General features: G+C 56.7%; 1 protein-coding gene across 5 annotated transcripts in view; it reads right to left on the reverse strand.

Annotated features, from left to right (window-relative positions):
- Nucleotides 1-18,522, reverse strand: part of LOC137353194 (estrogen-related receptor gamma-like) — a 78,074-nt gene extending 59,552 nt beyond the window's left edge. For 4 of the 5 annotated variants that reach the window (XM_068019243.1, XM_068019246.1, XM_068019244.1 and 1 more), the window contains exon 1: nt 18,390-18,522. In XM_068019243.1, coding sequence (XP_067875344.1) covers nt 18,390-18,522 — 133 coding nt within the window. Of the gene's footprint in view, nt 1-1,630; nt 1,641-15,671; nt 15,690-18,389 lie in introns of all 5 variants that reach the window. The other variant, XM_068019241.1, reaches the window with a different exon arrangement.
- Between the last annotated feature and the right edge of the window lie 2,010 nt (nt 18,523-20,532).

Here is a 20,532-nt window from a genome sequence, read left to right on the forward strand (position 1 = left end):
ACAAAGTCTGAAGATGAACGTACAGAGGCTACGAGCACAGAGGAAGAACATGCTAACCAGAGCTCTGAGCCACCAGAGTCTCAGAGGAGTTGTCAAGACGAGCTCAGCTCTGAGAAGAAGTCACGATAACAAGATCAGGATGATTTAGCAAACCTCCTCTACATTTTAGAAAATATTAAACTTACTGACTTGTCCAGCATTTTGTTTTAATTATACATAGCTAGTCCGAACCGCAACATCATTGTTTATCGGAAATATGTTTTATCTTTGGAAAAAAGGGGGATGTTGTGGGACCACCTTAAGAAGCTGTAAGTGAAGGTCACCAGAGGAAGGGATGTTTTGTCACACATGACCAGGGAGTTGTGGGTGTAGCCTGACAGAGTGAGATGCGTTTAGGTGTGCTCGTGCAATAACTGTTTCTATGTTCTAGTTCGGTTATAATAAAAACCCACGTTTTCTTTGGATATTACTTGCAGTCTTATGAATCTTTCAATTGTTCACATACCAAGGGACCAAGTAATATTACAAAATGTATTAGGGACACTCAACAACAGGGCATGCATATGGGGCACAATATGGAAGTGTTTTACACTGATCTATTGCACACCACATTGTGTTAGATTAGTTTCTGATTAAGTAATTTTATTTGTGTCACTGCTCCAGAAGACCCTGCAGTGTGTTCCATCCCAGCTGTCTGAAACTCCACACTCAACCACTAGGAGGCAGAGTGCCACAGTACTTGGCCAGCTGTTTCTGGGGTTTTTCCTTCCTGCCATTCTCTGTCCTTCACTCCAACTCCTCCAATCTCTGCCTGCCACCCTGATGTTGATGTGAAGAATCACATGTACAGTCCTAACATTCTAAGGTTTCTTCGACCTTCCAAACCTGCGACCTCTACCACCTAAAAGGACAAGGGCAACAGACATGTGGGAACACCACCACCTGCAAGTCTCCCTCCAAGTCACACACCATCCTGACTTGGAACTATATCGCCGTTCCTTCACTGTCACTGGGTCAAAATCCTGGAACTCCCTTCCTAACAGCACTGTGGTTGGACCAACCTCACATGGACGGCAGTGGTTCAAGAAGGCAGCTCACCACCACCTTCTCAAGGGCACTTAGGGATAGGCAATAAATGCTGGCCTGGCCAGCGACGCCCACATCCCAAGAATGAATAAAATGAAGACTCAGCCTGTCCTTATTGAATTTAAAGCCTGCCTGTGGTATTTACATTTGCTGGGAGGGACTGTGCTGTCACTCAGACCTGATGACAGGGAATCTTTAATGGTGACTCTTAGCCTAGAGATCAATGGGAACTCAAGAACAAGAGATTTAAAGCTTTCCTCAACAGGCTCGCCCTTCCTATACCAATCAATATGAAACAGGACATTTACACAATGCTTCTGAATAGATTATTGATTATCTCAACAGCTTTTCAGACGGATGCTATCAGGGAGCTTTTATCCCTTTCAAACAGTGATGCATTGATCAATAACAGGTTTTAAATCTCACACTTTGTGTCGGGCGAAGATTGAGGTGAGCTGAGACACAACTCTTTCAGACTGAGCAGCACTGAATACAATTAGAGGGAGGTGAGTTGCTTGCTTTGTAGCTACGATGCTGAGGAAACTGTTGTTCTGCTGCTGTCTGCACACTCAATGTGCTGATTAGTGACTCCGATTGTTAGCACTCCCAGCATTGGCTCATGTGGATTGCATTGGTGAAATATTAGAAGGTTAGTGGATTAAGGATTGGTTAACAGAGAGAAAACAGAAAGTTGGAATAAACGGGTCATTTTGGGATGGCAGGCTGTAACTAGTGGATTAGCACAAGGATCAGTGCTTGGACCTCAGCTATTTACAATCTATATCAGGGAATTAGATGAACGGACTGAATGTAATGCATCCAAGTTTACTGATGATACAAAGCGAGGTGGGAAAGGAAGCTGTGAGGAGGATGCAAAGAAAGAACATCTTGCATTTATATAGCGCCTTTCACAACCACTAGATGTCTCAAAGCCTAACAGCCAATGAAGTACTTTTGAAGTGTAGTCACTGTTGCAATGTTAGTCAATTTGTGTACAGCAAGCTCCCACGAACAGCAATGTGTTAATGACCAGCTGATCTGTTTTTGTTATGTTGACTGAAGGACAAATATTGACCGAGTGAACTTCCCTACGCTTCTTCGAAATAATGCCATGGGATCTTTTACATGCACCTGAGAGGGCAGATGGGGCCTCTATTTAATGAGTCTTCAAAGGGATATGGACTAGTTATGTGACTGAGAAAGAAGATGGCAGATGGAGTATAATGTAGGGAGCTGTGAAATTATCCACTTTGATAGAAAGAATGGAAAAGCAGAACATTTTTTAAAAGATGAGAGATCAGTAAATGTTGGTATGCAGAAGAATTTGGGGGTGCTTGAACATGAATCACAGAAAATTAATATGTGGGTACGGCAAGCAATTCGGAAGGCAAATGGGAGTTAGCCTTTATTGCAAAGGGATTGGAGTATTAGGCTAATGAAGTCTTCTTGCAATTATATAAGGCTTTGGTGAGACCACACCCAGAGTATTAGGAACAGTTTTGGTTTCCTTACCCAAGGAATGATATACATGTCTTGGAGGGGTTGCAGTGAAGGTCCACTAGAGTGATACCTGGGATGAGAGGACTGTCATATGAGGAGAGATTGAGCAGAATGGGCTTATAACTCTCTGGAGTTCAGAAGAATGAAAGAATGTGTAAAATTCGTAGATGGTTTGACAGGGTAGATGCTGAGAGACTGTTTCCCCTGGCTGGAGAGTTAAGAACACAGGGGCATAGTCTCACTTAGGACTGAGAATGAGGAGTAATTTCTTCACTCAGAATCTTTGGAATTCTCTACCCTAGACAGTTTTGGATGCTCAGTCATTGAATATATTCAAGACTGAGATTGATAGATTTTTAGACCTTAAGGGATCAAGCAGGTAAGTGTAGTTGATGTAAAAGTTCAGTCATGATCTTATTGAATGGCAGAGCAGGCTCGATGGGCTGAATGGGCTACTCCTCCTATTTCTTATGTTCTTGCATTAAGAGGTTTATGAGCCATTTAGTGATGGTGTTAGAACAATATCATTTCAAATACATTTATTCTCATCAAACTGAAAGGATTAAGCCCTGAAGAAAGCCGACATTCCATATTGGAAGGGTGGAATCCTCCCAGCCTCCCAGGTGGGAGGGTCTGAAGACGGGGGAATGGATGGGAAAGTTGCATAAAACCACATTTGGACTCCCCGACGTGGTCCTGCTTCTGGGCAGGTTTCCAGGTGTGAGCTGCCACTGGAATCGGCAACCCGCTCCATGGAGACCGGCAGGCAATCAACATAGCTCAGACCTCAATCAAGGGCCATTTTCTGACAGTATTGGAATTTTCCTGGCACCACATGAGAGGTGCCCTCTCAGCAGAAATTCAAACAGCCTTTGGAGGCAGATTGAAATAGTGACTTTAACGCTCCGTAAGGCTTAAAGAGATTCAAACATGGCCACAGGCATTCTGTGGTGGTATTCCCTCACAGTTCTGGCCCTTGATTTTGTAAACTGCGTTTGGAGCCTTTCGTGAGCACCTTCATTTTGTGACAGCCATAAATCTCCCACTCCTTCAGCAGCGCTCACGGTGGGGTTACCGGCCAACATTTCTGTGGGCCCTCCCATTGACCCCAGGGTGGTGCAATGGTTAGCACCGCAGTCTCACAGCTCCAGCAACCTGGGTTCGGTTCTGGGTACTGCCTGTGCAGAGTTTGCAAGTTCTCCCTGTGACCGCGTTGGTTTCCGCCAGGTGCTCTGGTTTCCTCCCACTGCCAAAGACTTGCAGGTTGATAGGTAAATTGGCCATTGTAAATTGCTCCTAGTGTAGGTAGGTGGTAGGAGAATGGTGGGGCAAATGGGATTAATATAGGGTTAGTATAAATGGGTGGGTGATGGTCAGCACAGACTCGGTGGGCTGAAGGGCCTGTTTCAGTGCTGTATCTCTCTATGACTCGATGACGCCCCCACCCCCTGACCCACAGGCTGTTCTTAATTATACAGCGAATGCAGAGGCAGCCAGCTCATTGGCCACCTCCTGGAAGATCTCCCCTGATGACGCGCCACTGACCCAGGTGGGGTCGGGACCTGCAAAAGGTCCCGACTCCCGAATGTTTTATAAGTGCATAAGATTCTGCCCCAAGAGTCAGTTTCAAACACTCCCAGGACAGGTACAGCACGGGGTTAGATACAGAGTAAAGCTCCCTCTACACTGTCCCCATCAAACACTCCCAGGACAGGTACAGCACTGGGATTGGCTCCTTTGTGATTGGGAATACTGAGTGCTGAGTGCATCAACGAGGTGCAGCTGACAGTGCTGCAGTCAGTTGCTGGAGGTGCTGCTGGAGAAGGAGTGCTGAGGAGGGAACTGCAAGAACTGCAAAAACTTTTCAACAACTTTTGCTGCAGAGGAGGAAAGACTTTGAAAAAGGCTGTATTTCGAGGTGGGTGTCGAGTACCAAGCTTTCATTTCATTTGGACTGTTGTGGGAGGTGAAAGAGGCCAGAAGAACAAGGGGTGGGGGCTATACAATTCTGTAGGGAGCTGTGCAGTTGCATTAAAGTTGCAGGGAAGCTCCCTCCCCACCCCATTTGCCCAGCCTGAGTCAGCTGAAGCTGCCTGGCTAATAGAGACATCAGGATCGAACGAGAGCCTGGGCAGCTTTCGGCTGACCCAGGTGAAGACCCCTCCCACAACCAGAAGACCGGAAGACCAGAAGTATTTACAGTGCTCTGAGTACCACCCCTTAAGGGGAAAAAAAAAGCAAAGTCATCGCTTGCAGCCTGTCTTTCCCATTTCCTGTGTACCCTCAGCCTCTCCCCAAACCTCCTAGTTGGTTTCTTTGTTTGTTTGTTTGCTTACCTGCAATTTGGGGGTGGGTTTGGCTCTTGAGCCATGGCAAGCCCATCATCACCGGTGGCGGGGCCTTCTCATACCTACGCAGCTGCAGCTTCTGTGGCTGCCCACGTGGCCCCGTCACCCTTTAAATTATTGACATGCAGCCATGGGGTGAAGAGCTATCCCCACCCCAACATGTCTATTGAGGCCTGCGTTAAGGCAATGGCCGTGGTTGTCGGCCCCTCGGCCATTGTTGCGGCCTCAAAGATGTATGGGAAGGCTGTGTTCTTTTTGAAGACCGAGCGGGCGGTGTCCCTGGCCCTGAGTAAAGGGCTCACTGTGGGGGGGACCTTCCTGCCAGTGGACCCTCTGGGGGCCACTGCGCATCGGATAATGTTGTCCAACGTCCCACCCTTCATTCCCAGTGAGCTCCTCCTCCCCCACCTGCACCATCTGGGGGAGGTGAGGTCGGGGATCACCCCAGTCCGGCTTGGTCTTCGGGAGCACAGCCTCCAACATGTCTACTCCTTCCGCCGCCAGTTATTTATGCAGCTGGCGCGGGAGGAGGACACGGAGGGCCAATTTAATGTGGAGTTCCAGGGGACGGCCTACCGCGTCTTTTGGACCTCGGATGGGGCGCGGTGCCACGTCTGCAAGGGGGTGGGGCATGTTCGTAAGAACTGCCCCAACCTCCCGGCCGCCAGCTCCACCTCGGCGGCCCAGAGTGGTTCCACAGCACCTCCTCCCACTCCCCCCGCACATCCAACAGACACCGCTCAGTCGGTTCCGGAGGCTGTGGTTTTCACAGCCTCTGGCGGGGAGGGGAGCGTCCGTCCGAGCGGAAGGAAGACGCGGGGAAAAAAGAAACATCGTGAGGCGCGTCCCCTGGACACTTTGACTCAACCCGAGCCTGAGCTCAGCCCAAAGCCCATTCCCATGGAATCCACCTGTCCCAGGGCTGGGCTCAGGCCCAGGGTGACTAAAAAAGGAAAAAAGGGTGCGGAGGCGGAGGCCTCTGATGACATGGAGGTCTCTGAGTCTCCGCGCCCAAGTGCGAAAAAGAGGAGAAGGCACCCCTCCACAGAAATAACACAGGGCCCTGAGGTGCAGGGCCCATCTGTTGGAGGGGAGCTGCCTCCTGTTTCTGGTCCTCAGGTGCCCCCTACCGCCACCACCAAGGCTGCAAAGTCCGGGCAGGTGCTCCCTATTCCTCAGGATGGAGGGGAGGGGATGGCCCCGGTACGTGAGGCCCCTCCTGAAGGAGTAAGTGGGGCCCTGCTTGTGGTGGGGGAGCCTGGGGAAACCGCCCATTCCGCCACTGCTACTGGGTCGGGTGTCCTGAATGAAGGGGAGGGCGAGGCCCCAGAGGGTCGGGCCTCCCAGCCGGAGTCCACCACCAACCAGGAGACACCCGACCCAGTTATAACTGAGAATGCTGCCCCATCTGCTGGGCCTGTGGGTGCTGGCGGAGCGGGAGATGGCCTCCTCTCGCCGCCTCCGGTCTCGGCTCCGGCTGGTTTCCCGGAGTCCGGATCTTCTGTCTCCCCTGGACCAGTCATTGGCCTGGGGATGGAGGTGGAGGGGGGTCCTGAACCGCTGGTGCCTACAGGCTCCAGTTTCACAATAGAACCCAGAGAGGACTCCTCCGCCATCGATCCTGGGGGTGGGATCGTGACGGAGGCGGGACCAGCTGGCGCGGCCGGGACGTCCGCCCCACAGTGTGTGGTGGATGTGTTGGCCGCTGGCGGTGACGACCCGGAGGAGGATGGGGATTCGGTGCGGGGCACGGAGGATGATCTTGATTCCATCGCCAGTGAGGTGGTGGAGTCCCTCGTGCCTCCCACCGAATCTCCTCTCATCCCCACGGCGGAACTCCGGGATTTCCTCGCGGCTTGCAGAGGTTGCCGCAATAAAGTTCAGCTGGCCCTCGACCGTTGGTCGAATCTGGCGCTGATCATCCAGTCCGTCCGTGCCGCCCTTAAGATAGCGGGCAAGCGCGCGGACGTGAAACTGGTTGAGAGGCGCCGTTTTAATGTGTTCCTCAATGGGTTGCTGGGGGAGTGGAGGGCCAGGTGCACTTCCACTCCCTCCTCACAGTGAGCTGTTGGTGACGGGTTTTAAGTACCTTTGACATGAAGATAACCATAGCCAGCCTCAACATCAACGGCAGCAGAGGGGCTCACCGCAGATTTCACAATCTCTCAGTCCTTAGGGAAGGGAGATACGCGGTGAGCTTTCTGCAGGAAACCCACACCGTTCCGGGAGACGAAGCCACCTGGCTCCTGGAGTGGCAGGGTGGGGTCTACATGAGTCACCTCACCCCTATTTCTAGTGGGGTGGCGATCTTGTTGGCCCCGACTTTTCAGCCGGAGATCTTGGGGGTCAAGGAGCTAGTGCCGGGCCGCTTGCTCCACCTCGCCGTTCGCCTGGGTAGCGTGCCGCTCCACTTTGTGAACGTGTACGCGCCCAGGCCCGGCGCTTTGCAAGCGCGCTTCTTTGAAGAAGTGTCCGCTCTCTTGAGCTCCATCGATAGCGGCGAGTGCATCATCCTCGGGGGGGATTTTAACTGCACCCTCGAGGTGGGGGATCGCTCCGGTCCCCAGCGCGGCCAAGCGTCGGTGGAGAAGTTGAGGGGACTGATCAGCTCCCTTAACTTGGTGGACGTCTGGCGGAATCTCCATCCCGACTCCAGCGCCTTCACGTGGAGGTCTGGAGGAGGGGGGTCGCGAATCGACCGCCTCTACATTTCGCAGGCGTACGTCTCCCGCGTTTCGGCGGCCTCCATGCGGCTGGTGCCGTGCTCGGACCACCGCCTGGTGTGGGCGGAGTTCACTCCGCTCCGCACGCGGGCGGGGTCCGCGTACTGGCACTTTAACAACCGGCTGCTGGAGGACGTGCGATTTCGGGACTCGTTCTGTCGATTCTGGGCCGACTGGAGAAGGAAGCAGGGGGGCTTCCCCTCCTTGAGGCTATGGTGGGATGTGGGCAAGACTCACATCCGCGTCTTCTGTCAGGAGTACGCGAAGGGGTCGACCAAGAGGCGGGAAGCCGAGGTCGGGCGCCTTGAGAGGGAGGTGCTCGACTTGGAATCCCGCCTCGGTCATGCCGTCGCGGACCCGGCCCTGTGGCAGGCGTACAAAGAGAAGAAGGGCGCGCTGAGGAACCTGCAGCTCATAGGGTCCCGAGGCGCGTACGTGAGGTCGCGGATCCAGATCCTGGAAGATTTGGACCGCGCCTCACCCTTCTTCTACTCGCTGGAAAAATGGCGGGGGGTCCGTAAGCAGCTCGTCGAGCTGCTGGCCGACGACGGATCCTTCATCACGGATCCGGAGGGAATGGGCCTCCTGGTCCGGACGTATTACAGTGCGTTGTTCTCTCCGGATCCGTCCAGCGAGGATGCGCGCAGAGTTTTGTGGGAGGACCTGCCGCAGGTCAGCCCGGAGGGCGCCGAAGGATTGGAGGCTCCGCTCACGTTGGCGGAGCTGACTGGCGCCCTCCACCAGCTCTCGAGGGGCAAATCCCCAGGGCTGGATGGGTTGACCGTGGAGTTCCTCAGGGCGTTCTGGGACGTCCTGGGGGACGATTACGCGCGGGTCCTGGGGGAAAGCCTGGCGACCGGGGAGATGCCCCTCTCGTGGCGCAGGGCGGTCATCGTCCTGCTGCCGAAGAGGGGCGATCTCCGCCTGCTTAAAAACTGGCGTCCGGTCTCCCTCCTCAGCACGGATTATAAGATCTTTGCCCGGGCTATGTCTACCCGCCTGGGCTCCGTGCTGGCCCACATGATCCACCCCGACCAGTCCTACACGGTCCCGGGCCGGTCCATCCAGGACAACATCCACCTGGTCCGGGACCTGATCCATCTTTCCCAGAGGACTGGTCAGTCGGTCGCCTTTCTCTCCCTCGATCAGGAGAAGGCGTTCGACAGGGTGGATCACGATTACCTTTTCGGGACTCTGCGCGCTTTCGGACTCGGGCCGCATTTCGTGGCCCGGGTCCGACTTTTATACGCTGCCGCAGAGTGTCTAGTCAAAGTTAACGGGTCCTTGACGGCGCCCCTTCGCTTTGGGAGAGGAGTGCGTCAGGGGTGCCCCATGTCCGGCCAATTGTATACCATCTGCGTGGAGCCCTTCCTGTGCCTGCTTCGCAGGAGGTTGACGGGATTGGCTCTGCGCGAGCCGGCCATGCGGGTCGTCCTCTCGGCTTACGCCGACGACGTGCTCCTCGCAATCACAGATCCCGTTGACTTGCGGAGGATGCGCGACTGCCAGCAGACCTTTTCTGCCGCGTCCTCCGCGAGGATCAATTGGGAGAAATGTTCCGGACTCCTGGTTGGTCAGTGGCGGGTGGACTCCCTGCCGGAGGAGATGACACCTTTTGCGTGGAGCACCACGCACCTCCTCTATTTGGGAGTCCACCTTAGCCCCGCTGAGGAAGCCTGGCCGGCAAACTGGCAGGAGTTGGAGGCGAAAGTCACCGCTCGGCTGGGGCGCTGGACAGGACTGCTCCGAGTGCTTTCCTACAGGGGCCGAGCGTTGGTCATAAACCAACTGGTGGCCTCCATGCTGTGGTACCGGTTGGTCACTTTGGCCCCGCCCCCTGTATTTGCCACCAAGATCCAGAAGAAACTCGTCGATTTCTTCTGGGGCAAGAGGAAACACTGGGTCTCTGCCGCGGTCCTGAGTCTCCCGATCGAGGAGGGCGGTCAGTCGCTGGTGTGCGTCCGCACCCAGGCTGCGACTCTCCGCCTTCGGACCCTGCAGAGATACCTGTACGTCGAGCGTCCTCCCAGATGGTGTGCGCTGGCGACGTATTTTTTCCGCCAGTGTCACTGCCTTCAAGACGACACGCAGCTCCCGGTGGAGTCCGTTAGCCGCGCCTCTCTGAGGGAGTTGCCTGTCTTTTACCGGGATCTTTTCCGAGTCTGGAACATGGTCGCCTCCAGTCAGGGCGCTCCCCCGCCGGCGGAGGAGAGCGCCTCGGCTGTCCGGGCGGCCGACTCCGGGGATGGTCCGGCGGGCGGAGGAGTAGCCGAAACCCCCGGGACGCCCCTCACTGCGGGTGGCGAGGGGGCTCGGGAGTGCGGAGCGATCCCGGCCGAGCTGACCCCCGCTCGGCCGGAACTGCTCATCGGACCCAGGCCCCGAAACCCTCCTCGGGAGCCGGTCCCGCACAACCCGAGCCGCCTCTCGGAAATGCCCTCCGTGCCATTCCAATCGGCGCGGAGGGGTTTCCTGTACGGGCTGCTCCTGCACACTCTCCACTTCCTCGCCCTCGTCAGCCGGCCGGACACGCCCTGGCGGTCCGCGTTGCCATCTGGTGGCGAGGGGAAACCCCGATGGAGGTCTCTCTACGCGGGAGTCTTCCCCCTTTACATCGGGGACCTGGGGTGGAGGGTGCTGCACAGAGCAGTCCCGTGCAATAGGCTTTTAAGTAGGTTCACGGACTCCCAGGCCACCTGTACTTTCTGCGGCCTGGACGAGTCCGTGTTCCACGTTTATACGGAGTGTGCGAGGTTGCAGCCCCTATTTGAGTATCTGAAGGGGCTGCTCCTCAAATTCTGGCTGCACTTCAGTCCCACGCTCCTGATCTTTGGGCACCCGGTGCGGAGGGGCTTGGGCCGGGAGGAGGATCTCCTCATCGGTCTGCTCCTGGGCCTGGCCAAGGTGGCAATTCACAGGTCCAGGTTGCGGGCCGTTGGGGGGTCCGTCCTCCCCGATTGCCTGCCCCTCTTCCGCGGTTACGTTCGCGCCCGGGTGTCCCTGGAAAAGGAGCATGCGGTGTCCGCCGGTACGCTTGAGGCCTTCCGCGACCGGTGGGCACCGCAGGGACTGGAGTGCATCGTCGACGCCGAGAATGGCATTTTAATTTGAGTTTTTTGTTTATTTATCTGTTTTAATAAAGTTATTTTAAAAATATAAGTGTGTATATAAAGGGGGCCTGAGGAATAAAGGCCCCCTCGACATAAAAAATGTATAAAGGGGGCCTGAGGAATAAAGGCCCCCTCGATGTGGAAAATATAAAAGGGGCCTGGGGTATAAAGGTCACCTTGTAAAAAAAAAAAAAAAAGAAAAAAAAAAAAAAAAACGGGGGTTAGATACAGAGTAAAGCTCCCTCTACAAAAAAAAAAAAAAAAAAAAAAACAGGGTTAGACACAGAGTAAAGCTCCCTCTGCACTGTCCCCATCAAACACTCCCCAGGACAGGTACAGCACTGGGATTGGCTGCCCACTGATTTGGGAGCCTGAGTGCATCAACGAGGTGCAGCTGAGAGTGCTGGTGGCAGTTGGAGGTTGCAGAGGTGGAGAGAGGAGCTACACTGAGCAAGGGAGAGCTTCTACAAACAAGCAGAGGAAAACTCCAACAACAATCACCTTTAAAAGAGAAGAAAGTGACATTCTTTTTTTGTTGGAAACAAGGCTTTGTCTGGAGGTGGGTGCTGAACACCAGTAATTTACTTTGGACTGTTGGGGGAGGAACAAGTGGCTGGAACAACAAGGGGTGGGGCTGCCAATTCAACAGGAATCTGTGCTGCTGCACAAGCACACAGGAAAGCTCCCTCCCCACCCCAATTGCCAAGCCTGGGTCAGCTGAAGCTGCCCAGCTAAACAGACGGAAGGGGATAGATAGTGCCTGGGCGGCTTCAGCTGACCCAGGTGAAGACGACTCCCCCAACCAGAAGACCGGAAGACCAACTTCAAAGACTGTTTGTTTTAAGTGTACTGTGAGCACCACCTCCAGAAAGCAAATCATCCCTTCCAGCCTGCCTTTGCCTCTCCTCTCTTACCTCAGCCTCTCCACTAACCTGTTGTTTGTTTGTTTGTCTTTTCAAATTTTTCTGTGAATCTGTTATTTAGTGTGCAAGTCCACAATTTGGGGTGGGTTTAGCTCTTGGACCCATGGCAAGCCCTTCATCACCGGTGGCGGGGCCCTCTACTACCTACGCAGCTGCAGCTTCTGTGGCTGCCCACGTGGCCCCGTCACCCTTTAAATTATTGACATGCAGCCATGGGGTGAAGAGCTATCCCCACCCCAACATGTCTATTGAGGCCTGCGTTAAGGCAATGGCCGTGGTTGTTGGCCCCTCGGCCATTGTTGCGGCCTCAAAGATGTATGGGAAGGCTGTGTTCTTTTTGAAGACCGAGCGGGCGGTGTCCCTGGCCCTGAGTAAAGGGCTCACTGTGGGGGGGACCTTCCTGCCAGTGGACCCTCTGGGGGCCACTGCGCATCGGATAATGTTGTCCAACGTCCCACCCTTCATTCCCAGTGAGCTCCTCCTCCCCCACCTGCACCATCTGGGGGAGGTGAGGTCGGGGATCACCCCAGTCCGGCTTGGTCTTCGGGAGCACAGCCTCCAACATGTCTACTCCTTCCGCCGCCAGTTATTTATGCAGCTGGCGCGGGAGGAGGACACGGAGGGCCAATTTAATGTGGAGTTCCAGGGGACGGCCTACCGTGTCTTTTGGACCTCGGACGGGGCGCGGTGCCACGTCTGCAAGGGGGTGGGGCATGTTCGGAAGAACTGCCCCAACCTCCCGGCCGCCAGCTCCACCTCGGCGGCCCAGAGTGGTTCCACAGCACCTCCTCCCACTCCCCCCGCACATCCAACAGACACCGCTCAGTCGGTTCCGGAGGCTGTGGTTTTCACAGCCTCTGGCGGGGAGGGGAGCGTCCGTCCGAGCGGAAGGAAGACGCGGGGAAAAAAGAAACATCGTGAGGCGCGTCCCCTGGACACTTTGACTCAACCCGAGCCTGAGCTCAGCCCAAAGCCCATTCCCATGGAATCCACCTGTCCCAGGGCTGGGCTCAGGCCCAGGGTGACTAAAAAAGGAAAAAAGGGTGCGGAGGCGGAGGCCTCTGATGACATGGAGGTCTCTGAGTCTCCGCGCCCAAGTGCGAAAAAGAGGAGAAGGCACCCCTCCACAGAAATAACACAGGGCCCTGAGGTGCAGGGCCCATCTGTTGGAGGGGAGCTGCCTCCTGTTTCTGGTCCTCAGGTGCCCCCTACCGCCACCACCAAGGCTGCAAAGTCCGGGCAGGTGCTCCCTATTCCTCAGGATGGAGGGGAGGGGATGGCCCCGGTACGTGAGGCCCCTCCTGAAGGAGTAAGTGGGGCCCTGCTTGTGGTGGGGGAGCCTGGGGAAACCGTCCATTCCGCCACTGCTACTGGGTCGGGTGCCCTGAATGAAGGGGAGGGCGAGGCCCCAGAGGGTCGGGCCTCCCAGCCGGAGTCCACCACCAACCAGGAGACACCCGACCCAGTTATAACTGAGAATGCTGCCCCATCTGCTGGGCCTGTGGGTGCTGGCGGAGCGGGAGATGGCCTCCTCTCGCCGCCTCCAGTCTCGGCTCCGGCTGGTTTCCTGGAGTCCGGAACTTCTGTCTCCCCTGGACCACTCATTGGCCTGGGGATGGAGGTGGAGGGGGGTCCTGAACCGCTGGTGCCGACAGGCTCCAGTTTCACAATAGAACCCAGAGAGGACTCCTCCGACATCGATCTTGGGGGTGGGATCGTGACGGAGGCGGGACCAGCTGGCGCGGCCGGGACGTCCGCCCCACAGTGTGTGGTGGATGTGTCGGCCGCTGGCGGTGACGACCCGGAGGAGGATGGGGATTCGGTGCGGGGCACGGAGGATGATCTTGATTCCATCGCCAGTGAGGTGGTGGAGTCCCTCGTGCCTCCCACCGAATCTCCTCTCATCCCCACGGCGGAACTCCGGGATTTCCTCGCGGCTTGCAGGGGTTGCCGCAATAAAGTTCAGCTGGCCCTCGACCGTTGGTCGAATCTGGCGCTGATCATCCAGTCCGTCCGTGCCGCCCTTAAGATAGCGGGCAAGCGCGCGGACGTGAAACTGGTTGAGAGGCGCCGTTTTAATGTGTTCCTCAATGGGTTGCTGGGGGAGTGGAGGGCCAGGTGCACTTCCACTCCTTCCTCACAGTGAGGTGTTGGTGACGGGTTTTAAGTACCTTTGACATGAAGATAACCATAGCCAGCCTCAACATCAACGGCAGCAGAGGGGCTCACCGCAGATTTCACAATCTCTCAGTCCTCAGGGAAGGGAGATACGCGGTGAGCTTTCTGCAGGAAACCCACACCGTTCCGGGAGACGAAGCCACCTGGCTCCTGGAGTGGCAGGGTGGGGTCTACATGAGTCACCTCACCCCTATTTCTAGTGGGGTGGCTATCTTGTTGGCCCCGACTTTTCAGCCGGAGATCTTGGGGGTCAAGGAGCTAGTGCCGGGCCGCTTGCTCCACCTCGCCGTTCGCCTGGGTAGCGTGCCGCTCCACTTTGTGAACGTGTACGCGCCCAGGCCCGGCGCGTTGCAAGCGCGCTTCTTTGAAGAAGTGTCCGCTCTCTTGAGCTCCATCGATAGCGGCGAGTGCATCATCCTCGGGGGGGATTTTAACTGCACCCTCGAGGTGGGGGATCGCTCCGGTCCCCAGCGCGGCCAAGCGTCGGTGGAGAAGTTGAGGGGACTGATCAGCTCCCTTAACTTGGTGGACGTCTGGCGGAATCTCCATCCCGACTCCAGCGCCTTCACGTGGAGGTCTGGAGGAGGGGGGTCGCGAATCGACCGCCTCTACATTTCGCAGGCGTACGTCTCCCGCGTTTCGGCGGCCTCCATGCGGCTGGTGCCGTGCTCGGACCACCGCCTGGTGTGGGCGGAGTTTACTCCGCTCCGCACGCGGGCGGGGTCCGCGTACTGGCACTTTAACAACCGGCTGCTGGAGGACGTGCGATTTCGGGACTCGTTCTGTCGATTCTGGGCCGACTGGAGAAGGAAGCAGGGGGGCTTCCCCTCCTTGAGGCTATGGTGGGATGTGGGCAAGACTCACATCCGCGTCTTCTGTCAGGAGTACGCGAAGGGGTCGACCAAGAGGCGGGAAGCCGAGATCGGGCGCCTTGAGAGGGAGGTGCTCGACTTGGAATCCCGCCTCGGTCATGCCGTCGCGGACCCGGCCCTGTGGCAGGCGTACAAAGAGAAGAAGGGCGCGCTGAGGAACCTGCAGCTCATAGGGTCCCGAGGCGCGTACGTGAGGTCGCGGATCCAGATCCTGGAAGATTTGGACCGCGCCTCACCCTTCTTCTACTCGCTGGAAAAATGGCGGGGGGTCCGTAAGCAGCTCGTCGAGCTGCTGGCCGACGACGGATCCTCCATCACGGATCCGGAGGGAATGGGCCTCCTGGTCCGGACTTATTGCAGTGCGTTGTTCTCTCCGGATCCGTCCAGCGAGGATGCGCGCAGAGTTTTGTGGGAGGACCTGCCGCAGGTCAGCCCGGAGGGCGCCGAAGGATTGGAGGCTCCGCTCACGTTGGCGGAGCTGACTGGCGCCCTCCACCAGCTCTCGAGGGGCAAATCCCCAGGGCTGGATGGGTTGACCGTGGAGTTCCTCAGGGCGTTCTGGGACGTCCTGGGGGACGATTACGCGCGGGTCCTGGGGGAAAGCCTGGCGACCGGGGAGATGCCCCTCTCGTGGCGCAGGGCGGTCATCGTCCTACTGCCGAAGAGGGGCGATCTCCGCCTGCTTAAAAACTGGCGTCCGGTCTCCCTCCTCAGCACGGATTATAAGATCTTTGCCCGGGCTATGTCTACCCGCCTGGGCTCCGTGCTGGCCCACATGATCCACCCCGACCAGTCCTACACGGTCCCGGGCCGGTCCATCCAGGACAACATCCACCTGGTCCGGGACCTGATCCATCTTTCCCAGAGGACTGGTCAGTCGGTCGCCTTTCTCTCCCTCGATCAGGAGAAGGCGTTCGACAGGGTGGATCACGATTACCTTTTCGGGACTCTGCGCGCTTTCGGACTCGGGCCGCATTTCGTGGCCCGGGTCCGACTTTTATACGCCGCCGCAGAGTGTCTAGTCAAAGTTAATGGGTCCTTGACGGCGCCCCTTCGATTTGGGAGAGGAGTGCGTCAGGGGTGCCCCATGTCCGGCCAATTGTATACCATCTGCGTGGAGCCCTTCCTGTGCCTGCTTCGCAGGAGGTTGACGGGATTGGCTCTGCGCGAGCCGGCCATGCGGGTCGTCCTCTCGGCTTACGCCGACGACGTGCTCCTCGCAATCACAGATCCCGTTGACTTGCGGAGGATGCGCGACTGCCAGCAGACTTTTACTGCCGCGTCCTCCGCGAGGATCAATTGGGAGAAATGTTCCGGACTCCTGGTTGGTCAGTGGCGGGTGGACTCCCTGCCGGAGGAGATGACACCTTTTGCGTGGAGCACCACGCACCTCCTCTATCTGGGAGTCCACCTTAGCCCCGCTGAGGAAGCCTGGCCGGCAAACTGGCAGGAGTTGGAGGCGAAAGTCACCGCTCGGCTGGGGCGCTGGACAGGACTGCTCCGAGTGCTTTCCTACAGGGGCCGAGCGTTGGTCATAAACCAACTGGTGGCCTCCATGCTGTGGTACCGGTTGGTCACTTTGGCCCCGCCCCCTGTATTTGCCACCAAGATCCAGAAGAAACTCGTCGATTTCTTCTGGGGCAAGAGGAAACACTGGGTCTCTGCCGCGGTCCTGAGTCTCCCGATCGAGGAGGGCGGTCAGTCGCTGGTGTGCGTCCGCACCCAGGCTGCGACTCTCCGCCTTCGGACCCTGCAGAGATACCTGTACGTCGAGCGTCCTCCCAGATGGTGTGCGCTGGCGACGTATTTTTTCCGCCAGTGTCACTGCCTTCAAGACGACACGCAGCTCCCGGTGGAGTCCGTTAGCCGCGCCTCTCTGAGGGAGTTGCCTGTCTTTTACCGGGATCTTTTCCGAATCTGGAACATGGTCGCCTCCAGTCAGGGCGCTCCCCCGCCGGCGGAGGAGAGCGCCTCGGCTGTCCGGGCGGCCGACTCCGGGGACGGTCCGGCGGGCGGAGGAGTAGCCGAAACCCCCGGGACGCCCCTCAGTGCGGGTGGCGAGGGGGCTCGGGAGTGCGGATCGATCCCGGCCGAGCCGACCCCCGCTCGGCCGGAACTGCTCATCGGACCCAGGCCCCGAAACCCTCCTCGGGAGCCGGTCCCGCACAACCCGAGCCGCCTCTCGGAAATGCCCTCCGTGCCATTCCAATCGGCGCGGAGGGGTTTCCTGTACGGGCTGCTCCTGCACACTCTCCACTTTCTCGCCCTCGTCAGCCGGCCGGACACGCCCTGGCGGTCCGCGTTGCCATCTGGCGGCGAGGGGAAACCCCGATGGAGGTCTCTCTACGCGGGAGTCTTCCCCCTTTACATCGGGGACCTGGGGTGGAGGGTGCTGCACAGAGCAGTCCCGTGCAATAGGCTTTTAAATAGGTTCACGGACTCCCAGGCCAGCTGTACTTTCTGCGGCCTGGACGAGTCCGTGTTCCACATTTATATGGAGTGTGCGAGGTTGCAGCCCCTATTTGAGTATCTGAAGGGGCTGCTCCTCAAATTCTGGCTGCACTTCAGTCCCACGCTCCTGATCTTTGGGCACCCGGTGCGGAGGGGCTCGGGCCGGGAGGAGGATCTCCTCGTCGGTCTGCTCCTGGGCCTGGCCAAGGTGGCAATTCACAGGTCCAGGTTGCGGGCCGTCGGGGGGTCCGTCCTCCCCGATTGCCTGCCCCTCTTCCGCGGTTACGTTCGCGCCCGGGTGTCCCTGGAAAAGGAGCATGCGGTGTCAGCCGGTACGCTTGAGGCCTTCCGCGACCGGTGGGCACCGCAGGGACTGGAGTGCATCGTCGACGCCGAGAATGGCATTTTAATTTGAGTTTTTTGTTTATTTATCTGTTTTAATAAAGTTATTTTAAAACTGTAAATATGTACATAAAGGGGGCCTGAGGGATAAAGGCCCCCTCGATGTGGAAAATATAAAAGGGGCCTGGGGTATAAAGGTCACCTTGTAAAAAAAAAAAAACGGGTTAGATACAAGCTTACGAATTAGGAGCAGGAGGAGGCCCCTCGAGTCTGCACCATCATTCAACAAGTTCATGGCTAAAAAAAAAAAAAAACAGGGGAAAAAAAAAAAACGGGGTTAGATACAGAGTGAAGCTCCCTCTACACTGTCCCCCATCAAACACTCCCAGGACAGGCACAGCACGGGGTTAGATACAGAGTAAAGCTCCCTCTACACTGTCCCCCATCAAACACTCCCAGGACAGGCACAGCACGGGGTTAGATACCGAGTGAAGCTCCCCCTACACTGTCCCCATCAAACACTCCCAAAAAAAAAAAAATAAAAAAAAAAAAACAGGGTTAGATACAGAGTAAAGCTCCCTCTGCACTGTCCCCATCAAACACTCCCAGGACAGGTACAGTATGAGGGATAGATACAGAGTAAAGCTTTTTGTTCAGTGCACATTTTGTGGAAGATGTGTTGTCTCATCCCTCAACGGTTTAGAGGGAGATCTCTGTAACTGATCAGTCCTATCTGGGAGTGCTTGGAGATTACATTGGTTGTCCTAAGTGCAATGTGTTCCAATCCCCATCACCAACATCATTCATGCAAACAACACCAATGAGGGAAAATGAAACCAGGGAAAGATTGCTGGACCTTGAATAGTGCGTTTGAAGAAGGCTTTGCATGCTTCGCAGGATGCCACTCCATAATGGTAACCAGAGGCAATGTCACCACACACAAGGCACAGACGCTTGGGAATGGAGCTGAGACTGTAATCACACTCCATGGAATCGCCTCCCAGCAACCCACTTGGACAGTCCTCATATCTCTTGTGACAGCAACTGAAATTATTTGTGATGAGGTCGGGTGATGCGAGTCCCTGAGACATTCCGCTCAGTGTGACACTGTACATGGTGCTTCCATCTGATGATCCACCTGGACTGAGGTGACTTGCTGCCTCTGCCACTGGGCTCCAAGGTTCCATTTTGACATAGGATTCTGTAGGTTGGTTCTCAATTGATTTCCTACTGAGGATCCTGGAACCAATAAGATGAACACATTTTAAGTTACATGAATAAGGAAAGAGGCAGAACAACACCAATTGGATAAGTGGAAACACTCTTTACTCTGTATCTAATCCTGTACTGTACCTGTCCTGGGAGTGTTTGATGGGGACAGTGTAGAGGGAGCTTTACTCTGTATCTACCCCCGTTTTTTTTTTTACAAGGTGACCTTTATACCCCAGGCCCCTTTTATATTTTTCACATCGAGGGGGCCTTTATCCCTCAGGCCCCCTTTATGTACATATTTACAGTTTTAAAATAACTTTATTAAAACAGATAAATAAACAAAAAAAAACTCAATTTAAAATGCCATTCTCGGCGTTGACGATGCACTCCAGTCCCTGCGGTGCCCACCGGTCGCGGAAGGCCTCAAGCGTACCGGCGGACACCGCATGCTCCTTTTCCAGGGACACCCGGGCGCGAACGTAACCGCGGAAGAGGGGCAGGCAATCGGGGAGGACGGAACCCCCGACGGCCCGCAACCTGGACCTGTGAATTGCCACCTTGGCCAGGCCCAGGAGCAGACCGACGAGGAGATCCTCCTCCCGGCCCGAGCCCCTCCGCACCGGGTGCCCAAAGATCAGGAGCGTGGGACTGAAGTGCAGCCAGAATTTGAGGAGCAGCCCCTTCAGATACTCAAATAGGGGCTGCAACCTCGCACACTCCATATAAATGTGGAACACGGACTCGTCCAGGCCGCAGAAAGTACAGCTGGCCTGGGAGTCCGTGAACCTACTTAAAAGCCTATTGCACGGGACTGCTCTGTGCAGCACCCTCCACCCCAGGTCCCCGATGTAAAGGGGGAAGACTCCCGCGTAGAGAGACCTCCATCGGGGTTTCCCCTCGCCGCCAGATGGCAACGCGGACCGCCAGGGCGTGTCCGGCCGGCTGACGAGGGCGAGGAAGTGGAGAGTGTGCAGGAACAGCCCGTACAGGAAACCCCTCCGCGCCGATTGGAATGGCACGGAGGGCATTTCCGAGAGGCGGCTCGGGTTGTGCGGGACCGGCTCCCGAGGAGGGTTTCGGGGCCTGGGTCCGATGAGCAGTTCCGGCCGAGCGGGGGTCGGCTCGGCCGGGATCGCTCCGCACTCCCGAGCCCCCTCGCCACCCGCAGTGAGGGGCGTCCCGGGGGTTTCGGCTACTCCTCCGCCCGCCGGACCGTCCCCGGAGTCGGCCGCCCGGACAGCCGAGGCGCTCTCCTCCGCCGGCGGGGGAGCGCCCTGACTGGAGGCGACCATGTTCCAGACTCGGAAAAGATCCCGGTAAAAGACAGGCAACTCCCTCAGAGAGGCGCGGCTAACGGACTCCACCGGGAGCTGCGTGTCGTCTTGAAGGCAGTGACACTGGCGGAAAAAATACGTCGCCAGCGCACACCATCTGGGAGGACGCTCGACGTACAGGTATCTCTGCAGGGTCCGAAGGCGGAGAGTCGCAGCCTGGGTGCGGACGCACACCAGCGACTGACCGCCCTCCTCGATCGGGAGACTCAGGACCGCGGCAGAGACCCAGTGTTTCCTCTTGCCCCAGAAGAAATCGACGAGTTTCTTCTGGATCTTGGTGGCAAATACAGGGGGCGGGGCCAAAGTGACCAACCGGTACCACAGCATGGAGGCCACCAGTTGGTTTATGACCAACGCTCGGCCCCTGTAGGAAAGCACTCGGAGCAGTCCTGTCCAGCGCCCCAGCCGAGCGGTGACTTTCGCCTCCAACTCCTGCCAGTTTGCCGGCCAGGC

This window comes from Heterodontus francisci, chromosome 40 (genome assembly GCF_036365525.1).
Source record: "Heterodontus francisci isolate sHetFra1 chromosome 40, sHetFra1.hap1, whole genome shotgun sequence".
In the NCBI taxonomy this organism is placed as follows: Eukaryota; Metazoa; Chordata; class Chondrichthyes; order Heterodontiformes; family Heterodontidae; genus Heterodontus; species Heterodontus francisci.